The 26,892-nt window shown below is 44.7% G+C and overlaps 1 protein-coding gene across 2 annotated transcripts; it reads right to left on the bottom strand.

Moving 5' to 3' along the window:
- Positions 1-5,849: 5,849 nt before the first annotated feature.
- Positions 5,850-25,256, bottom strand: LOC119450079 (tetratricopeptide repeat protein 17-like). 2 transcript variants are annotated; one of them, XM_049665628.1, is made up of 10 exons: positions 25,084-25,256; positions 23,796-24,055; positions 21,302-21,410; positions 19,747-19,863; positions 16,714-16,823; positions 14,055-14,202; positions 13,661-13,800; positions 12,815-12,981; positions 9,246-9,504; positions 5,850-6,244 (listed from the first exon to the last, which is right to left on the bottom strand). In XM_049665628.1, the coding sequence occupies exons 1-9, from the start codon at positions 25,210-25,212 to the stop codon at positions 9,251-9,253; spliced, it is 1,434 nt and encodes a 477-aa protein (XP_049521585.1). In that variant the 5' UTR covers positions 25,213-25,256; the 3' UTR covers positions 5,850-6,244; positions 9,246-9,250. The 2 variants fall into 2 exon arrangements, with proteins under 2 accessions (XP_049521585.1, XP_037569368.1); XM_037713440.2 differs by having other exon boundaries at positions 5,850-6,249; positions 9,250-9,504; positions 25,084-25,255.
- Positions 25,257-26,892: the final 1,636 nt, after the last annotated feature.

Genomic DNA, 26,892 nt, shown 5'->3' with positions numbered 1-26,892 from the left:
GAGGGAAAAAATAGCGAAGAATCGCTTGCTCTCTTTTTTGTTCCTGTCTACCCAGCTAACTGCGAACAAAAAGTTCGCTCCACTAAGGCAATTTTTCTTCCCTTCCTTTCACTAGACGTGCGAGCGCGCGTCGCTTTCTTGACGGACAAGCATACTCGCGAAACAGATACCGGCGAATAGTAAGGAAAACGCGGGCAAAACGTTCCCCTCTGACCAGGTTTAAAACAAATGCCACAAGTGCCCCTCGTGCGAGCCGAGCCATAGAAACAGCCGTGGGCCGAGCTACCCTGCCATCTTCGAATTTAAACAATTATCCCGATAACAATGCCGCTTCTTCGCATGTCTTCAGCGGCATGTCTGCAGCGATTTTTTTACCATAAACTTCAATAAATTTTCACTCTCAAAACAACGTGACTGCTTTGCTTCCCGTGAAGGGGGAAAATAACCGCAAGCAAATTTCGAGCATTCGTAGTTTAAAGGCGTCACACGAGGCGCGCGCTTTCGAAACAGCAGTTCGGCAGTGATTTGTGTGCACTTAATAAATGATAATAAAAAAGTGGGAGGGGGATATGGGGGTATACTGTGAAGCTAGAGAGGGCGGATAGTTCACTTTCGTACACTTTTTGCTGCTGGTAACCCGGTACATCACACTGTTCCTAGAACGTCCTACGCCCAAAGAGGCCAACACCCAGCATTTTCAATAAAGGAAGATATCCAAGAAACTAAACACTAGGCAAAAAATTCACTCAGTAGAGTGCTAAATATCCAAATTCAAAAAGTATCCGAGCAGAGTACAAAATGTTTCTGTTTGCCCTCAGAAAGAGCTGCTTTTCAAAATTTGCATTGGACAGCCTGCACTTCTTTTCAAAGATATCACCGGTGACATTTAAAAGCTACCCGAGGATGTGCTCGATGGTATAGCGATGTTGCGCTAGTGAGAAAGCTCTGAAAGGTAGGGGTACTCCGATATCGATGTCACATTTTGGTCCCCACTGTCGTACTCAAAGTATGCGCATAGTTCTTGCACAGCTGCACTTCCATTGTTGTTTGCCACCCAAGTTGTGCAAGGGAAAGTCATCAGCTTGTGCTGGGCCTTCTTGCTCGTTTTGCAGAGAAAGCCAGCCGCAGAGCAATGCTGCCACCTTGCCGCTTCTGCCAACATGGCGCACACACAGCCTTCAGAAGATTAATGGCAGTGTGCCTGCTTTTTGTGCATAAATATTCTGACAGATGTCACAAAATCAGTGCACAATGATGTCAGAATGATGGTTCGATCCCGAAAAGCCATAGAGTTTCTCACTATATAGTGAGAAACTCTATGCGAAAAGCCAGTACACGTCATAAGTACTTAATGTGGCAATGCATTTCTCCCCCTGCAACCAGCTAACTCTGGTTGAATGTTGTAAAAAATACCAACAAAAAGCATTTAAGCTACACTAGTAAATGCTGTCTCGCAACAGTATTTGTGAGGTGCCAATACTAACAAAAGTACTTAAAATGCAGTATTTTGATTTGCCTTTCAGATATGTACAAGTACAAATTACGCCATTAGTCACCGGATTGTGCCGAGAATGCTTGTCCAGCGTGTGTCTACACTAGGATAGCCTTGACAGTGCACTAGCATAAACATACAGCACTAGGAGCTGAGAAGCCTGCTGCCTCTGTCTGCAGTGTGAGTGAGTGAGTGAAATAACTTTATTGAGGTCCAGAAAACAGATTCGGAGAACACGCTCTTGCGCGCACTGGGTTGGAATTCCGCCGATGGTCATAATAGGTCCACGCAGACACACTTCAAGTGGGGCTGCTGTACGCGGTGTTGTGGCGCTGGCTCCCGAGTCCCCTGCTGGCTAGAGACGCCACCGAGGTTTAGAGTGGCCTAGCATTGTTGACCACGTGTTGCATGTACCTAGAGGGTAAACTGGCGCAGTGTCTGTCTCTGTCTGCAGTGTGTGTGTGTGTGTGTTTTTTTTTTTCAGACAGCAATCAAAAGGAGAGGCTTCACATGCTTCTGCATAGAAGATACTATGGTCAATCCATAACTTTGTGATATAATTATCACTACAATAACAGCAGCCAGGGTCACCGGAACTAAAAGGAGGGGAAGGGAAGGGATGGGGCATGCACCTCCTCAGGTTCCCATAGCATTGCATGGGAGGCAACGCCCCTTAGACTTTAGGGTCGAACCCTCTGCCCCCTTTCCTGCTCCAAAATCACCTCCTTTTTCTTGATGCAGTGGGCCTGTGTCAAGCCAGGTTTTGGATTAGGTAATGCTTGAAGTGAAGAGAGATCACAACATGCAGAGCGCAGTCTTTTGCTCCTTCTTTTGCTGTTTTTAGTCCATTTTTATATTTATTATTTTCCGAAACAGGGGGGTACAGAAGCTTAATGTTATGCAAATGATTTTGCATAACAGTCAAACCCAGTTATAATGAGCAGGCTTGTGAGCAAAAAATAGTTTTATATACGAGGTAATTCGATATATGTGTTCACTATAGACGGATTTGCTATCTCCAGTGGAGAAAAGAAGCAAAGCAGGAATTCATTCATTGAAAACAAAGCAATGCTTAGTAGGCAGTAATTCTGCCTGTACCTTAAAAATGTTCATCACTGAGCATGGTGTTCCCAATGCACAATATTGTGTAGGCCTGCTCCAGTCCACTTCCCTCGATGTCAGCATAGTACAGGTGCAGCACATCCACCGCAAAAGTTCATCATGATTCATGAAGCATCAGGCATGGCGGCTCCTCACCTGGCGGCGGCCACCCCAAGTTCGATGTATCCAATGTACAGTTCATCATGACGGAGTTATTTCACACGAGTATTGGTCAGCATGTTCTGCGTGTTCAATATAGAGAAAAATTATCTTTATTTCGGTTTGTTATATATTCATTTCAACTGTACACCGTTCGTTGTGTGGTTCTTAGCTTGCTTTCAAGTTTTTTTGTTGTTGTTAACCTTCAGAGTTTTGCCCTATAGGTGGAGTTAAGTTTGTTCTTTCTCCTTGAACTCGATAAAAGTCTCTTCAAGGTGATTATCGGCGTCGATGAAGCAGGAGGCAGGTTGGAGGTAACAAAACTTGGAAGATATATTGTAACAAAAATATTTACACAGTCAAACGCAGAGTTTGCAAAAGAACACTGATGCAAAACACATAAGTAAACAGCGCCTTACTATTCTACTTTTTCTTAATTTAAGGCCTAGGACAACTGTCACTACATACGACCAACCGAGTCTCACTGTTCTACCACTAAGTGGTTACGGCCCAGACTAGCGTTGCATCGTACAGAGTCTTACTGATCTATCCGGTTCAGTGATTACAGCCTAGACTGAGGAACAGCACCTCGTCTGGATTGTTATATAGGTGAAAAATACAAAGAAAAAGAGTGGTAGGGCTGTTGGCCCATCCCACAGAAGGAGTTGCCAGTGAGGGTTGAAAGTTTGTTAAGCCACAACCCAAAGGGATGGGCTTATTCTTAAAAGTAAATGTATTGGAAAACAACCCTGTTTTCCTTCTTCCTACAACTTCGTTTTCCTCTCCTATTTCCACGTGGCCAGTGACGACCTCAGCAAACACGCCAGGCACACACTATTGCTCGGCCATCTCAAACCTCAGTGGCGTCTCTAGCCAGCAAAGGGCTTGTGAGCTGGTGTCACAAAACCGCGTGCTGCAGTCCCCCGCAAGGTTTGTCCGCGTGGAAAAATTATGACAATTGGCGGCATCCTGGACTCGGTGTTCTCAAGACGATGTTCTCGGAACGCGATCTTCACATGCGCACCGCACCTCTACGGCGTGCACTGCATGTTGTCACTTGACACCACGCGGGCTTTCCTCAGCACTCAAACAGGATCCATGTGGTTGCCGCCCAGATGTGTAAGGGAGTGGACCCCTGCTCCGTACACGCAACACGTGGTCAACAATCCTAGGCCACTCTAAACCTCGGCGGCGTCTATAGCCAGCAGGGGACTCGGGAGCCAGCGCCACAACGCTGCGTACAGCAGTCCCACTCGAAGTTTGTCTGCGTGGACCTATTATGATCATCGGCGGAATGCCAACCCAGTGCACGCAAGAGCGTGTTCTCCGAATCTGTTCTCCACATCTGCACCCCCTGGCGCGTGCCGCGGCTCGTCACCTGACACCACGCGGGCCTTCCGACCCCCGAAAACACAAACGGTTGTCGCCCGGACGCGTAGGGGTGTGGACCCCTCCTAATGCACACAACATGTGGGCAACTCGCGACACTGCGAAAGCACACAAAACAATCATGCAGCCCTACGCCACCCATTCTGCATGTTTGCGAGATGAGCGGCCTAACAGGTGGGTACTAGCAGTACACAACAATAACGAAGCATTCTTTTCAAGGATATTAAGTTGCCATTCATGACTTGCTAGTGTATGCAAAATATGCTACAATCTATTTTTATTCTTCTGCACAGTTGCTTCTCATGATCTGCATCATGATTTCCCCAAAACTTCTGTAAACAATATTTGTCTTGCATTATAGCTTAATATTTAGGAATTTAGGATAGACACAACGCATGTAACTACATTTGCATCAAGTGCACACATTGAAGAAATTGCTGATCGCAACCACTTAGAAGAGAAAATGTGCTACAGCAGCCAGCCTTTATGCAACATGTTCAAAAAATGGACAGTCACTTTAGCATACGCCAAAGAGGGCGAAGGCAAAAGCTTGCGCGCTCAAGAGATATTCATTAAATTACTTGACATTCTCATTCAAATATGTTGTTACTTCTTATGTTTTTTCCGACCAAAGCTTGCGAGTTCGAGTGCCTTAATTGATGCTACCTTAATTACCCCGCCCTAATTAACACCAAAGGTCGTGGGTTTGAGTGGCTTAATTACCTCTACAGTATTAAAGGGGCCCTGAACCACTTTTTATGGAAGTGGAGAAATACATTTGAAGTGAAAATAGGCTATTCCAAAATCACTTTGCCGCAAAAAGTACTTCAATGTGTTCAGCAGAAGCGGAGTTATTGGCAATCAAACACGGCCTCCGCTGTGCTCCCCTTCCTCCTTCAATGCCTTGCACTGTGAAGGCTACGGCGGAGTGGGGCGGGCCCACTACGCTCCGCCTCGGAAGCGTCACCATGGCGGGCAGTCCAAATTTTAATTTTGGACTTCCGATTTTGGTGCCTACGAAGCGCTAAACGTAAGCCAAACGCGCTTGTCCTCAGTAAGCCGCAGTGCGCTTAGCCACTGGACTCGTGGCAGGCCGCAGTGTAGCTGACCGCAGCGACCAATAGCAACCGTGTATTGGAGTGTGCTTTATTACGAAATAAAGCACACAGAAAAGAGCGAGGATCATGGGGTCTTTTGAAACGAGAGCGTTGGAGAGAAAGGCGACTGCGCGTTCCACTTGTGAGCTCCACTGACCGCGTACGACAGCTGAACTTGACCGAGATGTTCACAACAGCCTACGCTACCCGCGGACTACGTTATTTCACCAAGCCGAGGGGTGGTTCATGGCCCCTTTAATTAATTGTGCCTTAATTAATTTTGCCATAACACCAAAGGTGGTGAGTTCGACTCCCACATAAGCTCGAGGGTTTGACTACCACTGAAGGTCGTGGGTACGAGTGCCTGAAATAACTTTATCTTAATTAACACAATGACGATGGTGACCCGTGCACCATAAAAATTGTTACGTGAGCGTTTGCATATAGGTAAGACGCAATGCCGGGTCAATGTAGTAAGTGAATTACTACAACGAGTCGTCATCGTGTACGATTTCGCTTCGATGACACGGTTTTCACTCAAGGACGTTGAAAGTCGACTGAACGATGAGACATATAAGGCTTTCGCCTTAATAAATAAATAGACATACACAGGCTTAAAATTGTGCATTCTTTTTATTAGGGGGAACAGTATATGTACATCAGTCATATGTGGACTCCAAACAATGGCAACAGCAATTAGTAGCTAATTGCAGACACTTCTGCAATAGTATGCATGAACAGTAATGGCACTCAAACAGCAATGCTGCAGAAAGTTGCTCCTGCTGGCCATTCTTTTCTAGGCCTTGCACAACTTGTGCGAAAAAAGCTGCAAGCATTGCTTGGTAACTGTATATCAAGGAACACTGTGCGCAACGCATTGTGCATTAATTAACTTGCAGACGTTGAGACTAGACTTCTATCTTCTGCAGTAGTGTGCGTGAAGTGAACACATAGGAGGCATTTCTTTTTTTAAATATTTGTTCAGCGACTTCGGTTCTCTTCTGGCCTCACCTGCAATGAGACATACAGAAAAACAATTAAAACTGCCACTAATAAGCACCATTCGAACACTGGATTCCTTTTCAGGGGTGGAACTGATACAGTGTGTCTACGTATCCTGGGAGCAGCTAAATTGAAGTTTTGGAGCAAGCTGGGAGCAACAAAAATATTGTTTCAGAAGAGATAGAAGGGGCATATCAGACTTCATGTTGAATTAGAGGAGCGTGTATCATACCTTATAACGTTGAACCTGATAACACTGTTACAAAAAGAGGCTCGATCGCCTTGGACAATTTTATTACACAAGGAACACTGGTGTGCTAGGCACTGGGCCGATTTTAATGAAATGTGTTGCATTTGTGAAAGGAAGTTAAATTCTAGTGACTGTTGGAAGCGGAATTTTGATTCTAAGCATTAATTTTTAGAAGGAATTTTGAAGAATTGGCAAGTTGGAAAAAGATAGAAGCACGATGTTTACAAATTTCTAGCTCTGCAATAAGAACAGATATCGCAGTTCTGTAAACTGCATCCGTAAGAGCATCCAAAGTGGACAAATATTATATTTCAATTTATATCTTGAGTTAATTTTTTACATTATTTACAAGGGTTTCGCAAAAGTCACACTCGCATAATAACGGTATATTGTGGAACAGTGTATTTATTATACATCAATTTTATCCGCTTTGGATGTACTACAGGATGCAATTTACTGAAATGTGATATCGTATTTTATTTCTGAGTTGGCTACAACTATGAAGTTGTAAACTTCATAGTTTTGTTTTCTGAAAGGTTGCTATGTTCGACAATTTTTATAAAAATATGTATGGTCAAAATTGAAAATCCACTTCCAACAGTCACTAGATTTTAACATTATCCTTTAGATGCAACAAATCTCACCAAATTTGGTGCAGTGGTTGCTGACAAAAATGATTTCTCCTTTCCCATGTATTTAGATACAAGTCCCCGAGCTAAAGTTTCCTCTTAAAACCCTAGAATGCCGTACCTCTTACGTGCACACTCTACAAGCAGAGCCGCTACACCTGTTTATCCTACTTCGCGGTCCTGACAAAGGCAAGTAACAAAAATGTGCGAGCGCGGAAAGAAGGCTAAAGGCCTACCGCTCGCTTCTGAGCGCTTCCGACGCCGCATAGCGGGCTACACGCTACACAGTTGCGGTTATACAGAATACAAGGAGAATAGTGTTTACTGTTGGCGATTTTTCAGTCCTTGACCTTCCTGGCGCATATGATAGTCGCCACCAACTTCATCAATCACCGCGTATGGGGAAAAAAAAAAAAATGGCCACAGCCCAATTCGTGGCCAGACCAAGTTGAGCTAGTCAGACAGAAGACGAGCTTACCTAGTAATTGAAACCGAAACTAGCCCAAGTGCCCTTATTTGTAGTAATATTTCCTGGATGGTGCAGTGTGGCGCAAAGGCTTATTTTTGGCGCAATTTGCTGGCGATGGAGCAGGATGGCGCAGGGAGGCTCAAATGTAGCAGGAATTCCACCCCTGCTTGTGTGTTTCACATAGGCTGAGCAAATCCTTGCAACTTTACCGGTATAAATGTTTTAGACAAGTACATTTCATCTCTTACGACTACACCTGCTTTGTATTTTTTCAGGTGTGTAGGGCTTAGCCGTTCTGTTTGGTGCCTTTATCATAAACGGCATAACCATACGCTGTCTGTTAAATAATTTAACAGGACAGCGTAACTTCATGCCGAGACACATGAACATGGTGTTGCAAGTGGGTGTGTGCAGGTTTAGTACTGATAAAGGTGCGAATTTTTAAGTGGAGAACATTATATTGCAGCAAGCCGCGCAGTAACAGGTCTTTGAGATGGCAAAGCATAGCAGTTGACTATGACAGGGAAAATTGCCATCTACACGACCATCGCACATAGCTATAGAGGGAACCCAATATGGATTTCTCAGATAGAAAGTGTTGCCGTTGAAGAAAAATTTGTCCTGGTCTGGGATGGTGTAGAAAAGAATAGAAATTTTCTCAAATATATGCGTGGAGGACATATGTAGTAGCAAAAATTTTTTTCGCTTAGTCAACTTCATTTTTTCCCCCCACCGTGGTTGCTTAGTGGCTATGGCATTGCGCTGGTAAGCACGAGGTATGGGGTTTAATTGCTGGCCGCGGCCGACATGTTTTGATGGGCGCGAAATGCAAAAACCCTCGTGCACCCTGTATTGGGCGCACATTAAAGAGCCCCAGGTGGTCAAAATTAATCTGGAGTCCCCATGGGTATGGCATGCCTCATAATCAGATCATGGTTTTAGCACATAAAATCCAAAATTGATTGAATGATTGACTTATTTTTGCCATCTTTTAGATGGTTAACTGCCAACTGCAAAGAAAACCCCATTTAAGATAGCGTAGATATAGAAGAGCCTCTTTGCAAAATTTGATGTTTGAAATTTGAGCTGAAGCATCATGAAAAACCCACAAAAATAACTGTTTTTGAAAACGAAACAGAATAAAGTGCCATCATTACTGCTCACTGGAATTGACACATGACCTAGAATGCAGAGCTACTTTTCATGACCTCTGAGATAAGGTGGCACCTGCAGCTGCCCACAATGTGCTGAGAAATCCTAGAGTCGGCATGCTGGGACTTGTGTCCTAGCGATAATCACCAGGTGCATGCGTAGTTTGCTTGGGTGGTCTTTAAAGGTTGCTACCAAGAAAACTATATACAATTAGCAGCCCTGTGGCATTGTCAAGATTGATTCAGTGCTATATACTACTCATTTTAGTCATGTAAAATAAATTAGGCAAAGTGAAATTGCATCGGGTTGGCCTTTCAAATTTCAGTTGAGAGTCTGTGCTTCATCTGTGTGCTCTCCCTCTTGTCTTCCATCTATTCATGCTGTTCCCTTACTAATACTAGCCAACTCACCCATTCATCTGTTTTGCTGAATGTCAATCATGTGCTCACTTTTCATTTATGACTTGTCATTCCACCAGGCAGTTTTTCAAGCGTGCCTGAGAAACAAACCTCAGACGTTCTGGCATTCCTCCTCAGACTGTGGGGGAGGAGGCGGTTGGCTGGGAGAGGAGGTGGACGAGGAGCGACTGCCGCCACCACGAGCACCAGTCTTCTGGCTCAGCTGGCTGACACGCGACTCCACGGCCTGCACGAACTGCACGTTAAGGCTCAAGTCCAGCAGGCTGTTCAGCTGGTACGGGTCCCGACGCATGTTGCAGCTCAGCACCATGTGGCCGTTTTGTTCAAACTGGAAGCAGTCATGCCCTGCGCACAGAACAAGCATATGCATGAGTACAATATTTTCCTATGGAGTGGTACACGGAATTTTTCCAAAGAAGCTACTGGAGCAGTGAAACCGGTATTTCTGCAGACCAGAGGTATAGTCAGGGGGGGAGAGGGGGCACACTGTGCCTGTGGGTGATAGGGAGGTTCAATGGCGTTGCAGCTAGCTGATATGTAGCTACTATACCGGGTATTCGGAGTAAATTTGAAAGTTTGTATAATTAATATAAATATGCATTGTCACTACATATTGTTTTAATGTTGCTTTAATTTAAATATATTTGTTATCTCTTGTATCAGACAAACTCATGACGTCAAACATAACTGCAATGGATGCATGGAAGCCACCAAAATATTGGAAAAGTGACCTGCCTCACAATGATTTGGGGCAGGCAAACAAATTTCACTATCAAGACAGCTGCTCAATGCACCAGACTATGAAGCCGTGGCTAGCAGGAAAGAACAAGGACAGGCGCACACCAGAATTCATCCTTCCATTCCAGGAAATGGTGAAAGAAGGTCCACAGTATCGAATATGAACTATAGCAAGCGAAATGGGAGTTTCACCGTCCACCATGAAGCTGGCTGTAATGAGGACCTGTGCAATCAGTCCTACAAGGGGCAGAAAGGCCAACTGCTCACAGAAAAGGCTCAAGGCAATTGCCCTGATTAATGCAAAAAAAAAAAAAAATCTCAACAAAGTGAGACATCCTGTAGAACCAGGGACAATTAGGCTCTTCTCTGATTAAAAGAACTTTTCCCAGGACCAACTACACAACCCTCAGAACAACATGTGCCCGCCTCCAACTCACTGGATGTTCCGCGTGTCAGGACAACAAAATTTCCCCAAAGCTGTGATGGTGTTTTGATGTGTCTCTAGTGAGGGTGATGTGATGGCTCCACACGTCTGTGCACAGGAACTCAGGCTCAATTCGAATGGGTATGCAGAGCTGTTAAACATTGTAGTGAAGCCTTGGGTAAATAGAGCGGCTGCTCAATGACCCTACGTGTAGCAGCAAGACTCCGCTCCCTGCCATACTGCTGGAAAAACTCAGAAGTCGCCATCCCAGAATTTTTACGGTTTCACTAGTCCCAACATCTGGCCCCCACAACTCCCCTGATTGCAATCTTATGGATTATTACGTGTAGGGCGTGGTTGAGCATGTAAACAACCGCACTGCCAGTAACGCCAAGACACAGCTGATCGACAAGATTCAGACGGTTTTTGCTGCTCTTCTTCAGGACACCGTGAAGGCCACTTGTGCCAGATTCTGGAGCCACCACAAGATAGTTGTAGATGCTGAGGGTGGCTTCTCCGAGTTATTTTGCTTGCTCATCTTTTCACCTTTATGTCCCTTTTCCACATGTCCAAAAAATGTTCTTTTGCTGAATTTATGGCCTCTTTTCATTTTTCACCGACAAGTGTCAAATTTACCCCAAACACCCTGTATATACGTAGCTACGATGAGGTGTCCAAGGAGTTGCCATGGGGAGGGGTGATGGCAGGGGGGTGCTTAGGAGATACTTATTCCACTCCCCCCCCTCCCTCCCCCCCTTCTCCAATAGGCACCGCTGTGCATGTCTAAGGTCACGGAATCAACAGACACATCTGTGGCTAACAGAAAGCTCCAAGTTCCTCTTTGTGCCAAAAAAATGACACATCATTTTCTTAAATGTTGCAGGTGTTCTAATGGGCAAGTCAGGCATGAAACAGTAAAGTGGGCAAACCCCCGAAAATCATTCTATGTCACAACTGTTCTTTGGTGCAGGCAATTTGGCAACAGCCGACATTTGGTCAGGTTCTCTGTGAATACCATTGTGGCATACTGCGTGACCAAAAAGAAGCTTCAGTACATACCAAAAGAAACCTACTACAGTGTAGACCGTTTATAACGTAAGTCGCTGGAGTCGAGAATATCCGCACTATAAACGGTACCGCACTATAAACGGTACCGCACTATAACCAAAACAACTATTTTATAGCAATAATGCACACTCCAGGCGCATTTCTGCCTCCGCTGTCACCATGCTCTAGGTTCCGTATTCGCTTACTAAATAAATTAACAAGCACGGTGTCACGCACACACAAGCAACATGAACACATCTCGCTCGTTGACCACGGAAACGAAATGTCAAAACGCTTGAGTGACGAAGCGCGGCGAGCAAACTGACCTTCGTGCTATCATGCCTCTCGCTTCAACGCGACCTATAAGCGGCGAAAACATGGCGCATGCGATCTTTCCCCGTCGCAGATTGCTTTCAAGATAGGGCCAAGGCGATCATATGGTTGAAGTGGATCGTCGCAGATTACGTCCTGCTTCGGTCCATTGAAACTGTTCCGCATTACTTTGCTGGAAAAAATCCTCTCCTGTTTGCGCCAGTCCCGAACGCAAGTTTCGGATTCTCCGAACGCCCGTGATGCAGCCCGATTTCCGTCCATCTCTGCACACATGATCACTTTCCTTTTAAATGCGGCATCATGATGAACTCAGTACTTCATGCTGATAGAGCAGACGCAGAGAACGTAAAGACAGTCGGTAGACTATTGCCTAAGAATGTGTACTGCAGCACATGGAGGAAGCTACGGTAGCTAGGTTCGAGAGTAGCTAGGCTTGACGCGCGTGCGAGGTGGCCATTTTGAAATGCCGACTGGCTATATGGTAACGCAGATTTAGGGTCGTACTCGATTTTAACGCGCACGCAATTTTTGGACCTGTTTTATCGGAAAAAAAAGTGCGCGTTAGAATCGAGTAAATACGGTATTTGTGGCTTGAGGGGAGCGTTTGCCGTCTAGATTGACTGCCGAACTTCCGGGCAGCCGCACTGTAACCGGTATTTCATGTCCCGCAACTGCACTATAAGCGATACGTGTATACATAGAGTGCTATGGGAAAATTAACAGGAGTCTGCACTATAAGCGGTTACGTTATAAGTGGTCTATACTGTAGCTGGCTTATTTAAAGAAAAATTTTCTTTTTAATTCGGTGTTATCTCTGCTTATTTAAGCACAGTAGTTTATGTCACCAACTTGAACATTAAATTTGTAAAAGCTAGTCCCGTACTAAAACAAAAGAAAAAGAGAGAAAAGCTTGAAAATGCACATAAACAGCGAGGAATTCATTGAAATTTTCAATTCCAGAGTGCACTGAAGATAACCAAGTACTTGGGAGATTGATCAGCAGAGCACAACAGCAAAAACTTCAGCAGTTAAAGGGGCCCTTAAGAGAGGTAAGTATGGAATCATTTGGTGCAACACCCACTCTTCGTTCACAAGCAAGCGGCACTCAGTTACCTTTTCCATCGAGGCTCTGCCGGATCTTGTGCTCCTCATACTCGAGGTGCTGCTCCAAGCGCATCTCAGGCGGTGCCTGCTCGCTCAGTAGTTTGGCATTCTGGTAGAGCCAACGCTCCCGCTGTTCCTGATACTCCCGCAGCTGACCAAGAGTACGCTGCAGAGACCTGGAAAGAGGAAGGCAAGGATGGGGAGGTTGAATACTGGCATACTAACAGTGCATGCAACTAGCAGAAGCCCGCACTACCAGCTTTTTTTCTTTTAAGAAGCAGCTTTAGCTAGGGGCAAATTCCAATTTCCATATTCACGTACAGTAAGCCCCCATTAAATTGAAGCTGTGAAAATCGGGGGAAATTTCGAGATAAGCAGAGTTTCGAAATAAGCGAAATCACGAAAAAAAAGAAGCCCTCTAGCTCTGAGCACACTGATGCGTCACCGGCAGCCTCCTAAATGAGAGGGGAAAAAAAAAGAACTCAGTGGCAATTTAGCAGTAAACGCGAGAGAAATGCGTTAGCATTATGTCGCACATCTTTGAGGTTCTTGATCCATGATGCAAACCGCGTTCACCACAATGCAAAACTTGTTCAAGAGCTGAATCGACACATGTCTGCCTCTTTGAGGAGCGAAGTGCAACTAACGGTGGTCCGGAGCAGACCATGGCCAGTCGCTACATATATATATATATAGCTATGATATACACAGCAGCCACGGCAAGAACTAATATATCCAGGACTCTGAATTTGGGGGGACGTGCAGAGGGTTATTTTTATGGTGCTAGCAGGAAAGGCCTTCAGGCACTGAAGATGGAACATGTGGAATGCCGAGGGAGTACTATGGACTTCTTACGTGTGCTGAGCTTCCAAAGCGCCCTCCAGCTTGCTGTGGCAGTGAACAGCATGGAGACGCTGACGAGCATTCTGGAAGTCAGGCTGCACTTTAAGGGTGTTTTCAAAGCAGACGATGCTCTTGTTGTAGTCTGCCAAGACCTGCAACCAAACGAGGGACACGCTCACAGATATAAGAATAATACAGGCACACACAGCACTTTGTAAGTTCCCAGAGGCAAAGAAATTAAGCCTACAAGCAGGAGAACTTTACCCACACATGCAGCGGCAGTTAAATGCAATGCACTCACGAGCTGCAATACATTAAAGATGTTCTACATTAAAGTTTCCCATTTACATTTTATGTGCAAATAATTGCACAATGCCCAAGTGTGACGTAAACATGGCTCACTCACAGCATAGATATTGCCAAGTGTGAAGTGACAAATGGCATTGTCGGGAGCCGTGTCCACGGCAGCGTGAACCACAATAGCAGCTTCCTCAGACAGGTGGGCCCGGTGCAGGACATTTCCCAAGCTGATCAAGGCCACATCCTTGTGCTCCCTGCATTGTATATGTTTGAAACACCTTTGCATCACAGACATCCTTGGCAAACAACAGCTGTGAAGCAACAAACCTGTGCTACACCTCGCCAATACCAAGACACACAGTGATAGTTATGCAGTGGATCAGTTGGCCACGAGTACAAAGCAGATGAAAGGCTTGCCCACTGTACAGCACTAATCCTCTTGTATGTGACACCGGTTGAGTGAAAGGATCATGGAAAGATTAGCAGAACACAAGAGCAAGCCTTCTCTTTTCTCTAAAGCAAACAGATGGCTCTTTATCCTGACTGTCTGATACGCCCCCATAGTTTTTTTCCACTGCATGGAATGTGCAAGACAGTGTAAGACAGTGTATCTATTCTCTCTGTCACACAGATTAGCATGAAGAACAGCAAACAGAAAGAACCACAAAAAGTGAATTGCATAAATAACTGGCTAGCACAGTCAGGTAATCAGTATCATCAACACACACTGCATTGTCTCCTGCCTAGCCCACACTCACATGCAACCTAATTAAAGCTAAAAAATAAAAATGATCAACCAACCAAGCGACAAATATCAATCTGTTTCTCTATGTCCGACCTTGACTTTCTCAATGGCAATTCCTGCCTCGCACAATTTTGACTCCCTCATTGCTAAAGGCAACTGCAACAAAACTTTGAACCATTCAAAAAGCCTAGTTCCGGACAGTGCAGATATAAAGCAGCCTTCATGCAAAATTTTACGTCTGAGATATGAAGAAATACAATGAGCTCGCATAAACAAATTTTTTCAATACCGAAAAGCAAAAAACACCGTCATCGGCACAAAGGCAAGTGCAACAAATGGACTCGCATTTTTTTCTTTTTTAAGGCAATGCGACAAACGCATGCCACACTAGTTTCCTTGAAAAGCAAGCTTTGTATAGTTTAAAAAGAAAGAAAGATAGTTAGAGAAATTTATACTGGTTTGAGCAGCTGACATGATACCATAAAGATAAAAAGAAATAGTTAACTACGATTTCAGTGTCAACCATTTAGTGTACACCAGGTTGTCAGTCCGCGCTGTGTACGTCGTCTCTGCTTTCGTCCTGTCCTTCACGCCGTTTTAGAGCGCAGCTCTTAATGGCCCGTTCCTGCGGCAAGCGGCGGCGTAACTGAGCGAACGAGCACAACAGCAAAAGGTGAAAGAACGAGATGCGAGACACGAGCCGCGAACGGCAGAGACCAATGAGAGCGACCCCTTCAGTGACATGCGCGCGGGAAACTGGTTTCATGAGGACCCGCCCGACCACTCATTGCGTACTTTGTGGGGATCGAGGTGCCTTCCCGCACCTCGTCCCCCCAGCTCGCGCGTGGTGCTTAGCTCGATCTCCGGGAACCGCCGCCATACCGGAAACATGGTGGACCAGGCTAGCGCACCGGAGCTACTTTCCCGCGCAAATCGTGCTTCTGCCCCCCAGGAATGGACTTGCCCTGTGAGAACATGTCACCAGGAGGCGCCCTGATTGGCCTCCCGAGTGGCGGTCCCCGGGCATCTTCTCCACCCGAGCTCTTGTCCGCCGAGCGCTTCCTCGCGGCAGCAGATGCTCACAGGCCCGCGACGAGGTGGTTACATGAGACCTTTGTTCTCGCAACTCCTTGTTCTCGCGCTTGGCGGACCGCTACCCGGTTAGCCCTAGCGCAGTGGGCGCGCGCACTCGATCGGTATTGCAGCGAGCCTTGGCCCTTAAGTGCTGTGACTGTCGCACTGTGCTGTATCTTGGGTGAATAAACCCATGTTTGTTGGTGAAGTGACTCCGGAGCCTTCTCTGCACCGTGTCGGAGAGTCGACGAACCCTGCCGTAGTGCCTTTGTGTGTTGCAGAGTGGAGGAGCGTCGTGCCCTTTTCTGACCGTCACTCGTAGGGTAAGCCTTGTGCAAACCCCATCTCCACAACTTGTATCTGGTCTCAGCCGGACCTCTCGTTTCATACTATAGTCTGCTCGCATCAGCTTTCGCTTGCTTGGTTTGCTTGGTTTGGTCTTGTTCGCACTTGTTTTGATTGTCATGGTATGCGACTGCGATTGTTTTGTCATCTGATTGTATGCATGATACGAATTGTGTAGTATTTTCTGGAAGCCAAGTGGCACCAGCGATTACAATGGAACCTTCGATGAGTCATGTATAAAAGCCGATGCGCTTGACCCGCAGATCAACTTTTCAACAATTGCCGACTCTGCTACATGTCTCTCTCAAATTCTTTGCCTCAAAATATCGCAAAATAAAAACACGTATATAGCTGCGCTCAAATTTCGCATTAGGGAGTATCGTCATCATCGGTGAATTTTCTGCCCCCTTAGTCATAAACCAACCTGCCAAACTCAGCACACTCCAACCATGAATTAACCTTCTCGAAGGGACCAGCTGACTCCCTTTGCAGCATTCCACTACAGGTGGATGTATGACAATTTGACAGGTGGATGTATGGCACTGTCATACATGAATAGACTCTCAGCTTACAGATGAAAGTCCGGATGCAAGTGACCCACCTGGGAGAAAAGTGGAGTGCCCTGCGTACACACTCAATGGCACTGGCAGCGTCACCCTGTTCCCTCCAATAGTAAGCCGCCAAGTTGAAGATCACCCAGGACGTGTTGTTCTAGCCAAAAAACACAAGAGTTCATGGTCACACCACATACATGTTCAACACTTCGAATGAAAATATAGATAACAAACACTCCAGACTGATAGATCATTCCCTCAAAATTGCACTTACACCTCCTAAGCAAAATAAAGGTTCGTTATTAGAAGAAAAAATGAAGAGCAATCTTTCTGCGCCACCAATGAAGTGAGCCTGATATGGAGAATTCCCTCATATTTTTTGCCTATATGGACTGTTCTTGTGCAGGGGGAAAAGTCCTAAGATGTAGGAAGATTAAGTCCTTGAAACAACGGAACAATATTAATTTGCCAAATTTTGGAGAAATTTTATGTGGTGTTCAGTGGAACAATGATTGGGAAATTAAAGATGTTTGTTATATTACAGATTTCTCTATATCAAGTTTTCTTGTAGTCTAAATTTGACTGTATAAGCTACTGCATCTAGAATTATGACCCACCCATACTACAACATTCAGGGAGATTATGCTGCTATTAGTGGGCATTTTCAATGTGTTTAATGCTCAAATATAATACACTGCATGAAAAATGTGAATCACCTGAGAGATCTCTGGAAACATGCGCATTACTGTGTAGACCAATTATAATGTAAGTATATTGGCATTGTAACCATGTGCACTATAGCAAGAACATTCATTTCTGAAGCCTATAAGTAGTTGGTGTTGTAATCATCCACATTATAGTAATAATATCAATTCTTGAAGCCTTTAGGCCTCCGTATGGTACCACCATATGGTAGTGGTACCACTCCACGACAGCTCCTGCTGGCTGAGTTGGGTACATTCTGTATTGGTCCTGAAAGCCACACAGTACACAAACAGCAGCAAAATGTCAGAAACCAGTCTTTCCAACACCTTCAGAAAATACCCTCCATACTAAATAACCCAACCATGTCTGCGTGAATATGCTTCATGTTGATAGAGTTTTAGCCTGTTCGTAAATGTATGCGGAATGCTGGGTTACCAAAGAGATGAATGGAAGCAACAATGCAAGTAGTAGAGACACCTTGTGACGCAGATTTTAACCAGAGAGCACACAAAACTATTATACTGCAGTGACCTATTATATTCTGCTTAACTGCTGGTGCAAAGCATTGGTGGCGACATAATCGTTCAAGTAAGTCCTCATGTGATTTTCCTTCAATGAGAACACAACCAAAGTCATTGCAAGCATAGATAATAGTACAATATAGTGATAGAAGTTTTATACTATACGAAAGTTATGATCAAGATCAGATGGGCAAAAGTCTAGATAGTGATAAATGCAGTAAAGCCTGAATAACTCAAGCAGGCTAGGTAACTATATGTCTGCGTCCTCATTCAAAAGAGATGGCAATAAACAACATCATCACTGCTGTCCTTGGCTTTGGTAATCCGTTTATGGACAAGCTAAAATTTTCTAATATGTGGGTGCAGTTTTCCACTATCAAAGGCACAAGCATCTATAATTGCCCCAGCCACACTAGCAAAAAAAATGCACACGGCGCACTGGTGGCGGCAAAACACACGCCGCAGAAGCTGCCCCGAGGCCACTTTCTTGTGCCGCGGGAGGGATCGGTCCTGGACCGATTTCTCGTGGCTTGCTGCGGCGGCACAGGAGCTACAAGCGGAGGAGACCAGTGAGAGCGGCCCCTTCAGTAACATGCGCATGTGAAACTGGTACCATGCAGAAACGCCCGACCGCCTCTATTTGTACTTGCGTCCCGTGTCAGCCAGACCGCTTGTTTCACACCGCCGTTTGCTCGCGTCAGCGCTCACTTGCGCTTGTTTTGACTGCCATGGTTTACGATTGTTTTTATTACAATGATGAGAGAGAGAGAGAAGTTTAATGATACGAAATGCAGAGAGGTCAGCCTGAGGTAAGTTCCTCTAGCCAGCTTGGCGTTGGGCGAAGGGAAAGAGGGAAGAGGCGCATGATGGGTGACGATGATGAGAGAAGGAGGGTGTAAAACAGATGGCAAGCAATTTGGCATGCTCAAAGCCAGGCCCGTACTTTTTAAAAAGTTCAGTAATGCCTGGATGGCCTTGAAACTCGGTTGAGCGTTTGGCCAAGGGCCTAAAATAACGTCCTCCGACAACGGTGGGCTGTCGAGACGCGTAAGGTCATTCTTCAACCTTTGACGCTCTCCACGTACTTAGGGCAGTCACAAAGCACATGATCTATAGTCTCATTTACGCACAACTCACAGTCTGGAGACTCGGTGCGTCTGGAGACCCCCAGCCTTAGTCTGTGCAGAAGACTGGCACAGCTGCGTTGAATTTTCGGTGGTAGCCTAAATTTCATGGTAGGATCCAATCTCTGTAGTCGTCTGTGTCGATTGAGTGTAAACTGAGACGTCCTGATGTAAAGGTTTTTGGAAACAGTGCACCATATCCGATTCTGTATGACAAGATGGACCCTGAATACAAGGACGCGAAGGCGACACCTAGTACCTCATTCTCCTTGCCTTTGAATGCGATGACGCCACAACAGAAGGGAGCACACCAACATGATTATAATCAGTGGCAATGACTTTGTCATCTTCATAAGACATGACTTGCGTTATGAACGAAGGACCAAGAATGTAAACACAACGCCGATCTGACAGCAGGCGAAGGAAAAAGCATGTGACATCTCACACCTACACGCACACTAAAATAGAGGAGGCAAGATTTTCATGCTGTCACGTGACAGCCGCAGCAGCTCGCCGCCAGTTGGTGCAGCTGCCCTGCCGCAGCTGCATTTCAACACCAGCGGCGCACTGCACGGAATTTTCCACTAGTGTATGGCGCTTAACAGGGAAATATTTGTGTTTTCTCCTCACAATAAACAGCTGTAAGTGAGTGCCTCATCATCAGGGTCTTTTTCTAGATTCTCTGTAGGTATACACAAAGGGCTGGAGACTGGAGCTGTAGCGGTCTCACCTTAGCCATGGCCTTGTACACCTCGTAGCCGAACTGCTCTGTCCCTTCAATTGCTGAGACAGCCCGATGCAGCCCAGCCTCTGGTGTCATGGTCAAGTTTTTTCTCTCTCGAACCCCCTAGTGAAGGGTAAGGCAGGCAAAATAGGCACCAAAATATTGTGCTCAGTCAAATAAACAATCAGCACTCTCAACAGGTCTAGCCCTTAGCCAAATGTGGTGAAAAGCAACTCTTCAAAGATGCCGTTGCGACAGTTCTGCACAGAAAGCATGACTTCCATGTTCAGCATACCCACAGAAACATGACGGTATAAACTATCAAAGCACGGATAGTCAAGATAATATACTTGACTGTCCATACGGTGAACAAATTACATTGCACCGGCTTAACCATGAAACATGGCAGGTGTTGACTTACAGTGATCTCAGAGATTGGAACAGGTCAATATTAGAAATTAATGTGACGTCACATGAGTGTTTCTCACTGCTGCTTGAATGCATGAATCACACTCTGCCTATCATGCTGTCTGTGCAAGGCCAGCATGCACATTGCACAAAGAGGTTTGTACAAGTACAGTCTGTATTAGCAAAAAAAACTGACTTGTTTTTATTACAACCCATCACATGAATGAAATATGATGATAGAGGCAGGATCTCTATGTCTCCACTACTTATGGTGAATTACTATATTGATGTCTACATATGACACCTTTGTGTATACACCATGCTCCTGAATTAAACCTGTACTCCTCATTACAACCCTGAAAAAAAGAAATCATCAACGACATGAGATAACAATAGCACGCAAGTGCGCTCCAATTATCACTTAGGCTTCATAGAAAAAATCTTGTAATATTACTGCTCTCCCCACTGCTGTCTGTTAAATAAAAAAGGTGCAGCCTTCACCACAATGAAAAGTAGTGCATTGCTGTGAAGTTGTGCTGCAAAGCAAAATTTGTGTACGGTCCAACCACTTTGTACTCAAGCTTATCGAGTTCTTGATGGTGATAATACATGAGAAAACACAGCACAAGTTGGCCATAGATTAAATGCTGTTACCTAAGAGTGGAGCAATTCGTAGAATGAGCACCACCGTGTGACTTCAATGAGACATCATCATATCAGACATATATCAACATATGAGACATCAACAAGCCTGAAACATGCCAGTCACACTAACAATGTTGCAGAAACTTCACAGACAATGCAAATGACTCACTGATTTATTGCAACAGCTGGTAACAGTGTAACATTGGCAATAAATTAGGGACTTAATTTCCATGCAGTGACAGTTCATGCATGCTTGCACAAGATGCTAGTGTGGAAAAATTAACACTTACAAATTAACAGAATCGAACTGGTCAGCCATCAGTGCTAATGCACTAAAGAAGGAGTAACTTATGTACAGGCCAGAATTTTGTGTTCATACATATTTGTAATAGCATCAAACCAAAAATTTACAGCCATGTGCACGTAAAAATTTAAGCAAGCAAACTTCATAACTACAAGATTACTCACAACAGTTCTGTTTTATAGTAATTCATGGAAAGCTACTTACGGTAAGATGCTCAAAGGCATGCATGCTGAAGTCCAAGTCCAGTGCACGAGAACAGTTAGGCTTTGGAAGGTCGCCACGGGCAGCCCGCTGGTCTATTTTTTCCCAGTGACTGTGGCAGATAAGAAAAGATGAGCGACTTGATGTTAGCTTGTCCTCAGGTAATGTGTTATTGTATTGAGGTCATTTTCTGTTGCCTGATGTTGCATTTTTGTAATTAAAAGAACACCAAAAGCAAACATTCTCAAGCTGTAGTGATATGTTCTATATAATTTCCAAACCATTACTTTTACTGAGAACACAACTTTCGTCAGGAAGAAAATTGACTTAACCAATATAAGACACATAACCTTAAAACAATTGGTCCCACCTCTGGGTAAATACCAAATGAGCTCTCACGGATTCCTTATGTTTCTTTTGCAGCTGGTACATGCATGTGCAAAAGTGACACGCACCTTATCATTTTCAAAATCACGACTAGGCATAATATGGATGGAACAGCAGAAATGACAATACCTTTGCTAGCTGATGCAGAAATGAAGGCCAGAACCATTGGGGGCATCTGTTACTTTTGTGCACGATGCTATAATACTGTCAACTACTCATTATAAAGAATATAACTGCATTTTTATGTGAAAGAAAATACAGGCCTGCAAATTCCACTGTATATTCCTAGTGTAGAGCTCAGCGACACTATCCTTTCACATTGCTTTGTCGGAGCTGTCTGTGGAAGTGTGGTGCTTTGACTGTGCGGTGCCCTGACTTATTGGATCCAGGGCATGTCCAGCTGAGCAATACCTCTAGATGTGGCTGATGTAGCATATAATTTTCACACTTTGCATAAAAACATGAAAGAGGTATCTCCACACAGTTTTTTCTTGAGCAAACTGCTACTTTCAACAGCAACTTTTAGGACTGCGTAATCTACCACTATAGCTAGACCTGATATTTACCTTTGCAATTCCTTTAACAAATGTTCAAAACAGTGAAATAAACTAATGCAAAACGATGCAGTGCTTTCAAGCTTGTACTGCAAACTCTTAGTGCTGATTCATACCAGTTTAATTTTACAACAAGCTTTTACATGGTGCTACATTGTTTAACAATTAATACAAAGAATACTATAAAGTAAGAAAAACTTCACTGCACGATTATCTCGACAAGACGCAGTCCTGCAGAAATTAATCTAATTGTGACATGTTTACCCTGGAACCCAAATATTTTAGTTTTGTTCCACCAAAATTGTCAGCCTGAAAAGCTGTTTCACAGGTGTTTTTTTTTTTTTTTTTTTCATACACAATATTAACATCCACATAAAGTCAACTAAATGATGCATCTGCTACATGGCATTAATACTTTTCTGAAAAGCACTGCGAAGTGCCTGGGGATTACAAATGAAGTAAAGAGGATTTAAAACATATCAAACAACAATGGGATCAGATGAAATTATATATATGACTCCCACATGAGACAATGTCATTATAGCAGTTAGTATAAGGTAACAACTTCTGTGAGTGTATCAAACATTTTATGCAGTGTTGCAAGCTGTCAGACGACATCAAGTAAACAGCTGCACACACAGGACAAGAAAATTAGTTGGCCATTTGCAGAGGTTATTTTTCATATCTGTGAAGAAAATTCACGAATACAGGCTCGCATGCACTAAGCAAAAACGTTGTACTAGATGAAACATCACAAAAACAGGTCCGGGTGGTTTGTTCTTGCTTTGCACGATACACGATAATGTGAAGCAATGCATGACAAATCAACATACATTGAATACATTATTGGCTACAGCATGTCTTTTGTTCCGTAACAGCTGCAATTGTTATTTCTGAACATGTAAATGCTGTGGAAATGCTCTTTTTGAACTTGATTAAAGTTGTAGCAGCCCACCCAAACCTGTTCTGCATGCTTTCCACTACCCATGCCATTGTGGATTGACAGCCACATCCTCACCCCTTTTCCGCCAATGGGCATAACCAGTGCACCACTGGCACAAAGCATGCGACTTGGTCTCAAAGGCCACCATTAATGACGCAAATTAAGAAAATCCATCTGTTCTAAGGCCCCTTAAAAATAGGGACACTCGACTTCATAGAGTGCTTATTTGGGTTGCTTGGTACATAGTCAAAAATGAGGAACAGCGCAGGGATTCTTGTTTGTTTCCCCTCACATTTTTCCTTTCACCTTCGGGAGTCCTTTACATATTGTGTTGCGTTCATGAAATCATAAGTGACAGCACTTAATTTCCCCTCTTTCTTTTTCGTGTCCCTGTGCTGTTCCTCACGTTAGTCAACTTTATGTTTAACTGAAAGTTAAGTTTATTGAGCTGGAGTGACTCACTATAGCCCTAGGGGCCCTTAGTTGTGCAGTTCACTGCACAACTTCTGCATTCATAATGAGAAGAAAAATAACAATAGAAAGAAGAAACAAGATTGGAAATAAAAACTGGAAATAGACAAAACAGTAAACGGCCTTCATCTTTGGAACACACCTCTGTATCTTATGATCGAAGGGTACCACTGTGCTGACATATAGGTCGAAGTCAGTGAGGGGTTGCCCAGCCAACAGACAGTCCTTGTCAGTAGAGTACAGCCGCTGCTCAACGTCAGATGCCTGGTCCTCACACCAATCGATCTCCTGCTTTCGCTGCAGCAGTTGCTGCTTGAACTCTTCTACCTGCACGGCACGCTCTTCTTGTGCCAGCAGGCCCAGAAGGTCGTAAGGCCGCCGCAGGGAGAACACACTGTCGATCTGCGCTTGACCAAGGGGCATTGGTCAGTGGCAGTTTAAGGTAGACAGAGGTGTATGGTGTGTTACGTGGCCATGTAATGCAATAAACAATGCAAGGTAGAAAAGAAGATATCCTAGCACATGAAGTGTCATCCTGTAAGTGTACCTATGTATGGTTGCTGTGGCAGGTCGACAGCATATCATATAAGAATGAAAGACTGTTGTGCCATAGGAAATTTTCTCTGCCAGAAGTGTGGACAGTTTAACAAATGATTACAATTTAGTTTATTTCTTAGTAAAAAAAAACAAAAAAAAAAAAACAGAGAGAGACAGAGAGAAAAGAAACAAGAACTGGGCCGATATACAATAAAGTATTTTCTTTCGTATTTTTTAAACCAATCTAGTAATCTTGTTCTTGCCTTTTTTCGTAGTACCCGGCTGTCTTTAAACGAAAGCAAATAATGCTCACTATGCACGCATATGACTGAGCCATATCCAATGTCATTGGCCTTGTATCTCTTACTAAAGAAGAATATTGCGACAGATGCTCTCATGACCGCCATTGTTGTCAAATGCAGCGACTACATGATAGCGCAAACTGGGACATTTGCGTTATCCGCCAGTAGCTAAACGCGGGATTTAATCTCTAGCTGCACGTGCACAGATGTGGTGATATCAACAAGCGGTAACATCGCGAATAAAACTAATCAGCAAGACGTAACACTGCCTTCGGTGGCAAGGATGCACTTAAAATTACGAATACCAGAGCACAACAAGCGTTTAGACGCAAAACGCGGACACGAGCGTAGGCGGCAGCTCACGCTCGCAGCCGATAGTACTGAAGCGCAACATAGATCAGTGGCCGTGTTGTCACAGATGTGGATAAGCCTACGGTGAAGTAAACTGTGCCAGTTTTGAAAGCAATGCGACCGATGTTAGGCAACACATGTTTCAATAAACGACCGGAACATCTGTGTGACTGAGTAATGTGTACCTAGGCGGCACAGATGGTGCTGCGGTAAAACGCACGGAAGAGAATTTCTCCCCACCTGAGGCTGTATCTTGCCATCTTCAGTGACCACCCAGTGCGTGGAACATTCCGAATAGTACGCAAGAAATGAAAGAACAACGTGTATGCAGATTCCGAAAGTAAAACTGCGTTGACCCATGGCGTCCATGCTTTTCTTCCGCAGCGATGACGATGACCATGTCGACGGCGCCTCCTGTTTCAGTTTAGTTCGCATCCTTGAACCATAGAGTTACCAAGGTGAGAGTTACTCTATGCCTTGAACCACTGCTTGAATTTTTCTGCGCCGACATATTTTGTGCACACTGATTTTTTTTCTTATTTTTTTGCGACTGAAAAGGTCCAAAAAAAAAAAAAAACACTGCATGTTCTGGTCCCCCAAACCCTATGCCCAAACCCACCTAACCTTTTTGTTAGGCTACACCAGTGGGCTACACCATAGAGTAAACTCTATGGGCTACACGGCTACACAATGTAGAGAGCGCGAGATGTGAATAGGATCGCCAGTCAGCCTCTACAGTCTGACAGCGCACCCTGATCATAAGAAGGAAATTTACAGAATAAAAATGGGTTGGAGTGCAAATGACAGGTGTTACCAAATCCTGACTGGGAGCTTACCGCTATCGTTGAAAAGTGTACAATCATTGCAACTAGTCTACCGGGGCTAACATATGGGACATAAACGTGGAGGTTATATCAAAGAAGCTCGAGAACAAGTTTAGGTCCGCGCAAAGAGCGATGGAACGAAAAATCACTAGCCCTTCCCCTGTTGAGAAAATGGGGATAAGCGAAGCTTGTGGCAAGACGACGCTGTCGCAGGCGTTCCGCTTCGTTTGCCCTAAACTAGGGGTCGGCGGCTCTTCTGTGACGTTTCGCCTGGGCTTCGGAAGCCCTCACGCTAGAATCGGCACGTCGACGACGAGCCCTTTCCCGACAGAGTTCGAGGCGCCGTCGCTCAAACGCAGCCTGCTCCTCGGCGAAACGTACCACGCGGCGCCTTCCCATCTGGACGCCGAAACTGATCTGAGGCGAGGGAAGACCGGTTGGCCCGGCGGAGCGCGTGCCATCCCCTTTCCTTCCCGTTCCCTCCCCGCGACACGTCAAACGACCCCGATTGGTAGCGCGCGTCACGTGATCTGGCACCGGCGCAGCTTTCCCCGCACCTGCTCTACTATGGGAGCAGCCGGGTTTTAGCGTTTGACACCACCGCCGCCGATACTTGGGAGGCAATACAAACTTCGCTTGTCAAAGTATCAGTTTCGCCATAAGGGCCGCGCAGCAATTGAATGCGATAGCAACATTAAGTGTATGACTCGTAGCTGTGGTGGCAGTACACATGAATTAACAACGAGCTGTTGTGCTAGGGGTCTTCCGTTCATAACCCTGCCATCGTAAAATTTTATTGATGTTTATCAATTAAAGCCAACGTCTTTCTTAGCGACTTTACCACTACATTTCCGTATTGCGCATGTTTCAAACCTCTTTCGTGGGCCGATCCCGGAGGTAGTGCACAGCTGTGGCAATAAAATCATTTCAAAGGTTTGAGCTGCAATTATTGTTTTACTTTTAATGTTTAAGTCTGAGGAGATTTATGATGAAAGGCATGCGTTGTCAGTGTTTTGTTTCATCACATTTGTTTGTGGGCAGCCATTCTCAAAATACTGAGGTCAAAATTCTTGACAAAATTCAAATTTTGTCAAGAATGTAAGACCTGGTATGAGCAACCTTAATGATAGAATGGTGGGGCAATATAACTCGCATATGCTGCATGTAACAAGTGACACGTATACTTGTTTATCTTTCACCGGTGACTGCTTTTCACCGGCTAACT

The sequence above is a fragment of the Dermacentor silvarum genome, chromosome 4 (genome assembly GCF_013339745.2).
Source record: "Dermacentor silvarum isolate Dsil-2018 chromosome 4, BIME_Dsil_1.4, whole genome shotgun sequence".
Taxonomy (NCBI): Eukaryota; Metazoa; Arthropoda; class Arachnida; order Ixodida; family Ixodidae; genus Dermacentor; species Dermacentor silvarum.
Note: the sequence above shows the minus strand (reverse complement) of the source record. Positions and strands in the feature narration are given on the sequence as shown.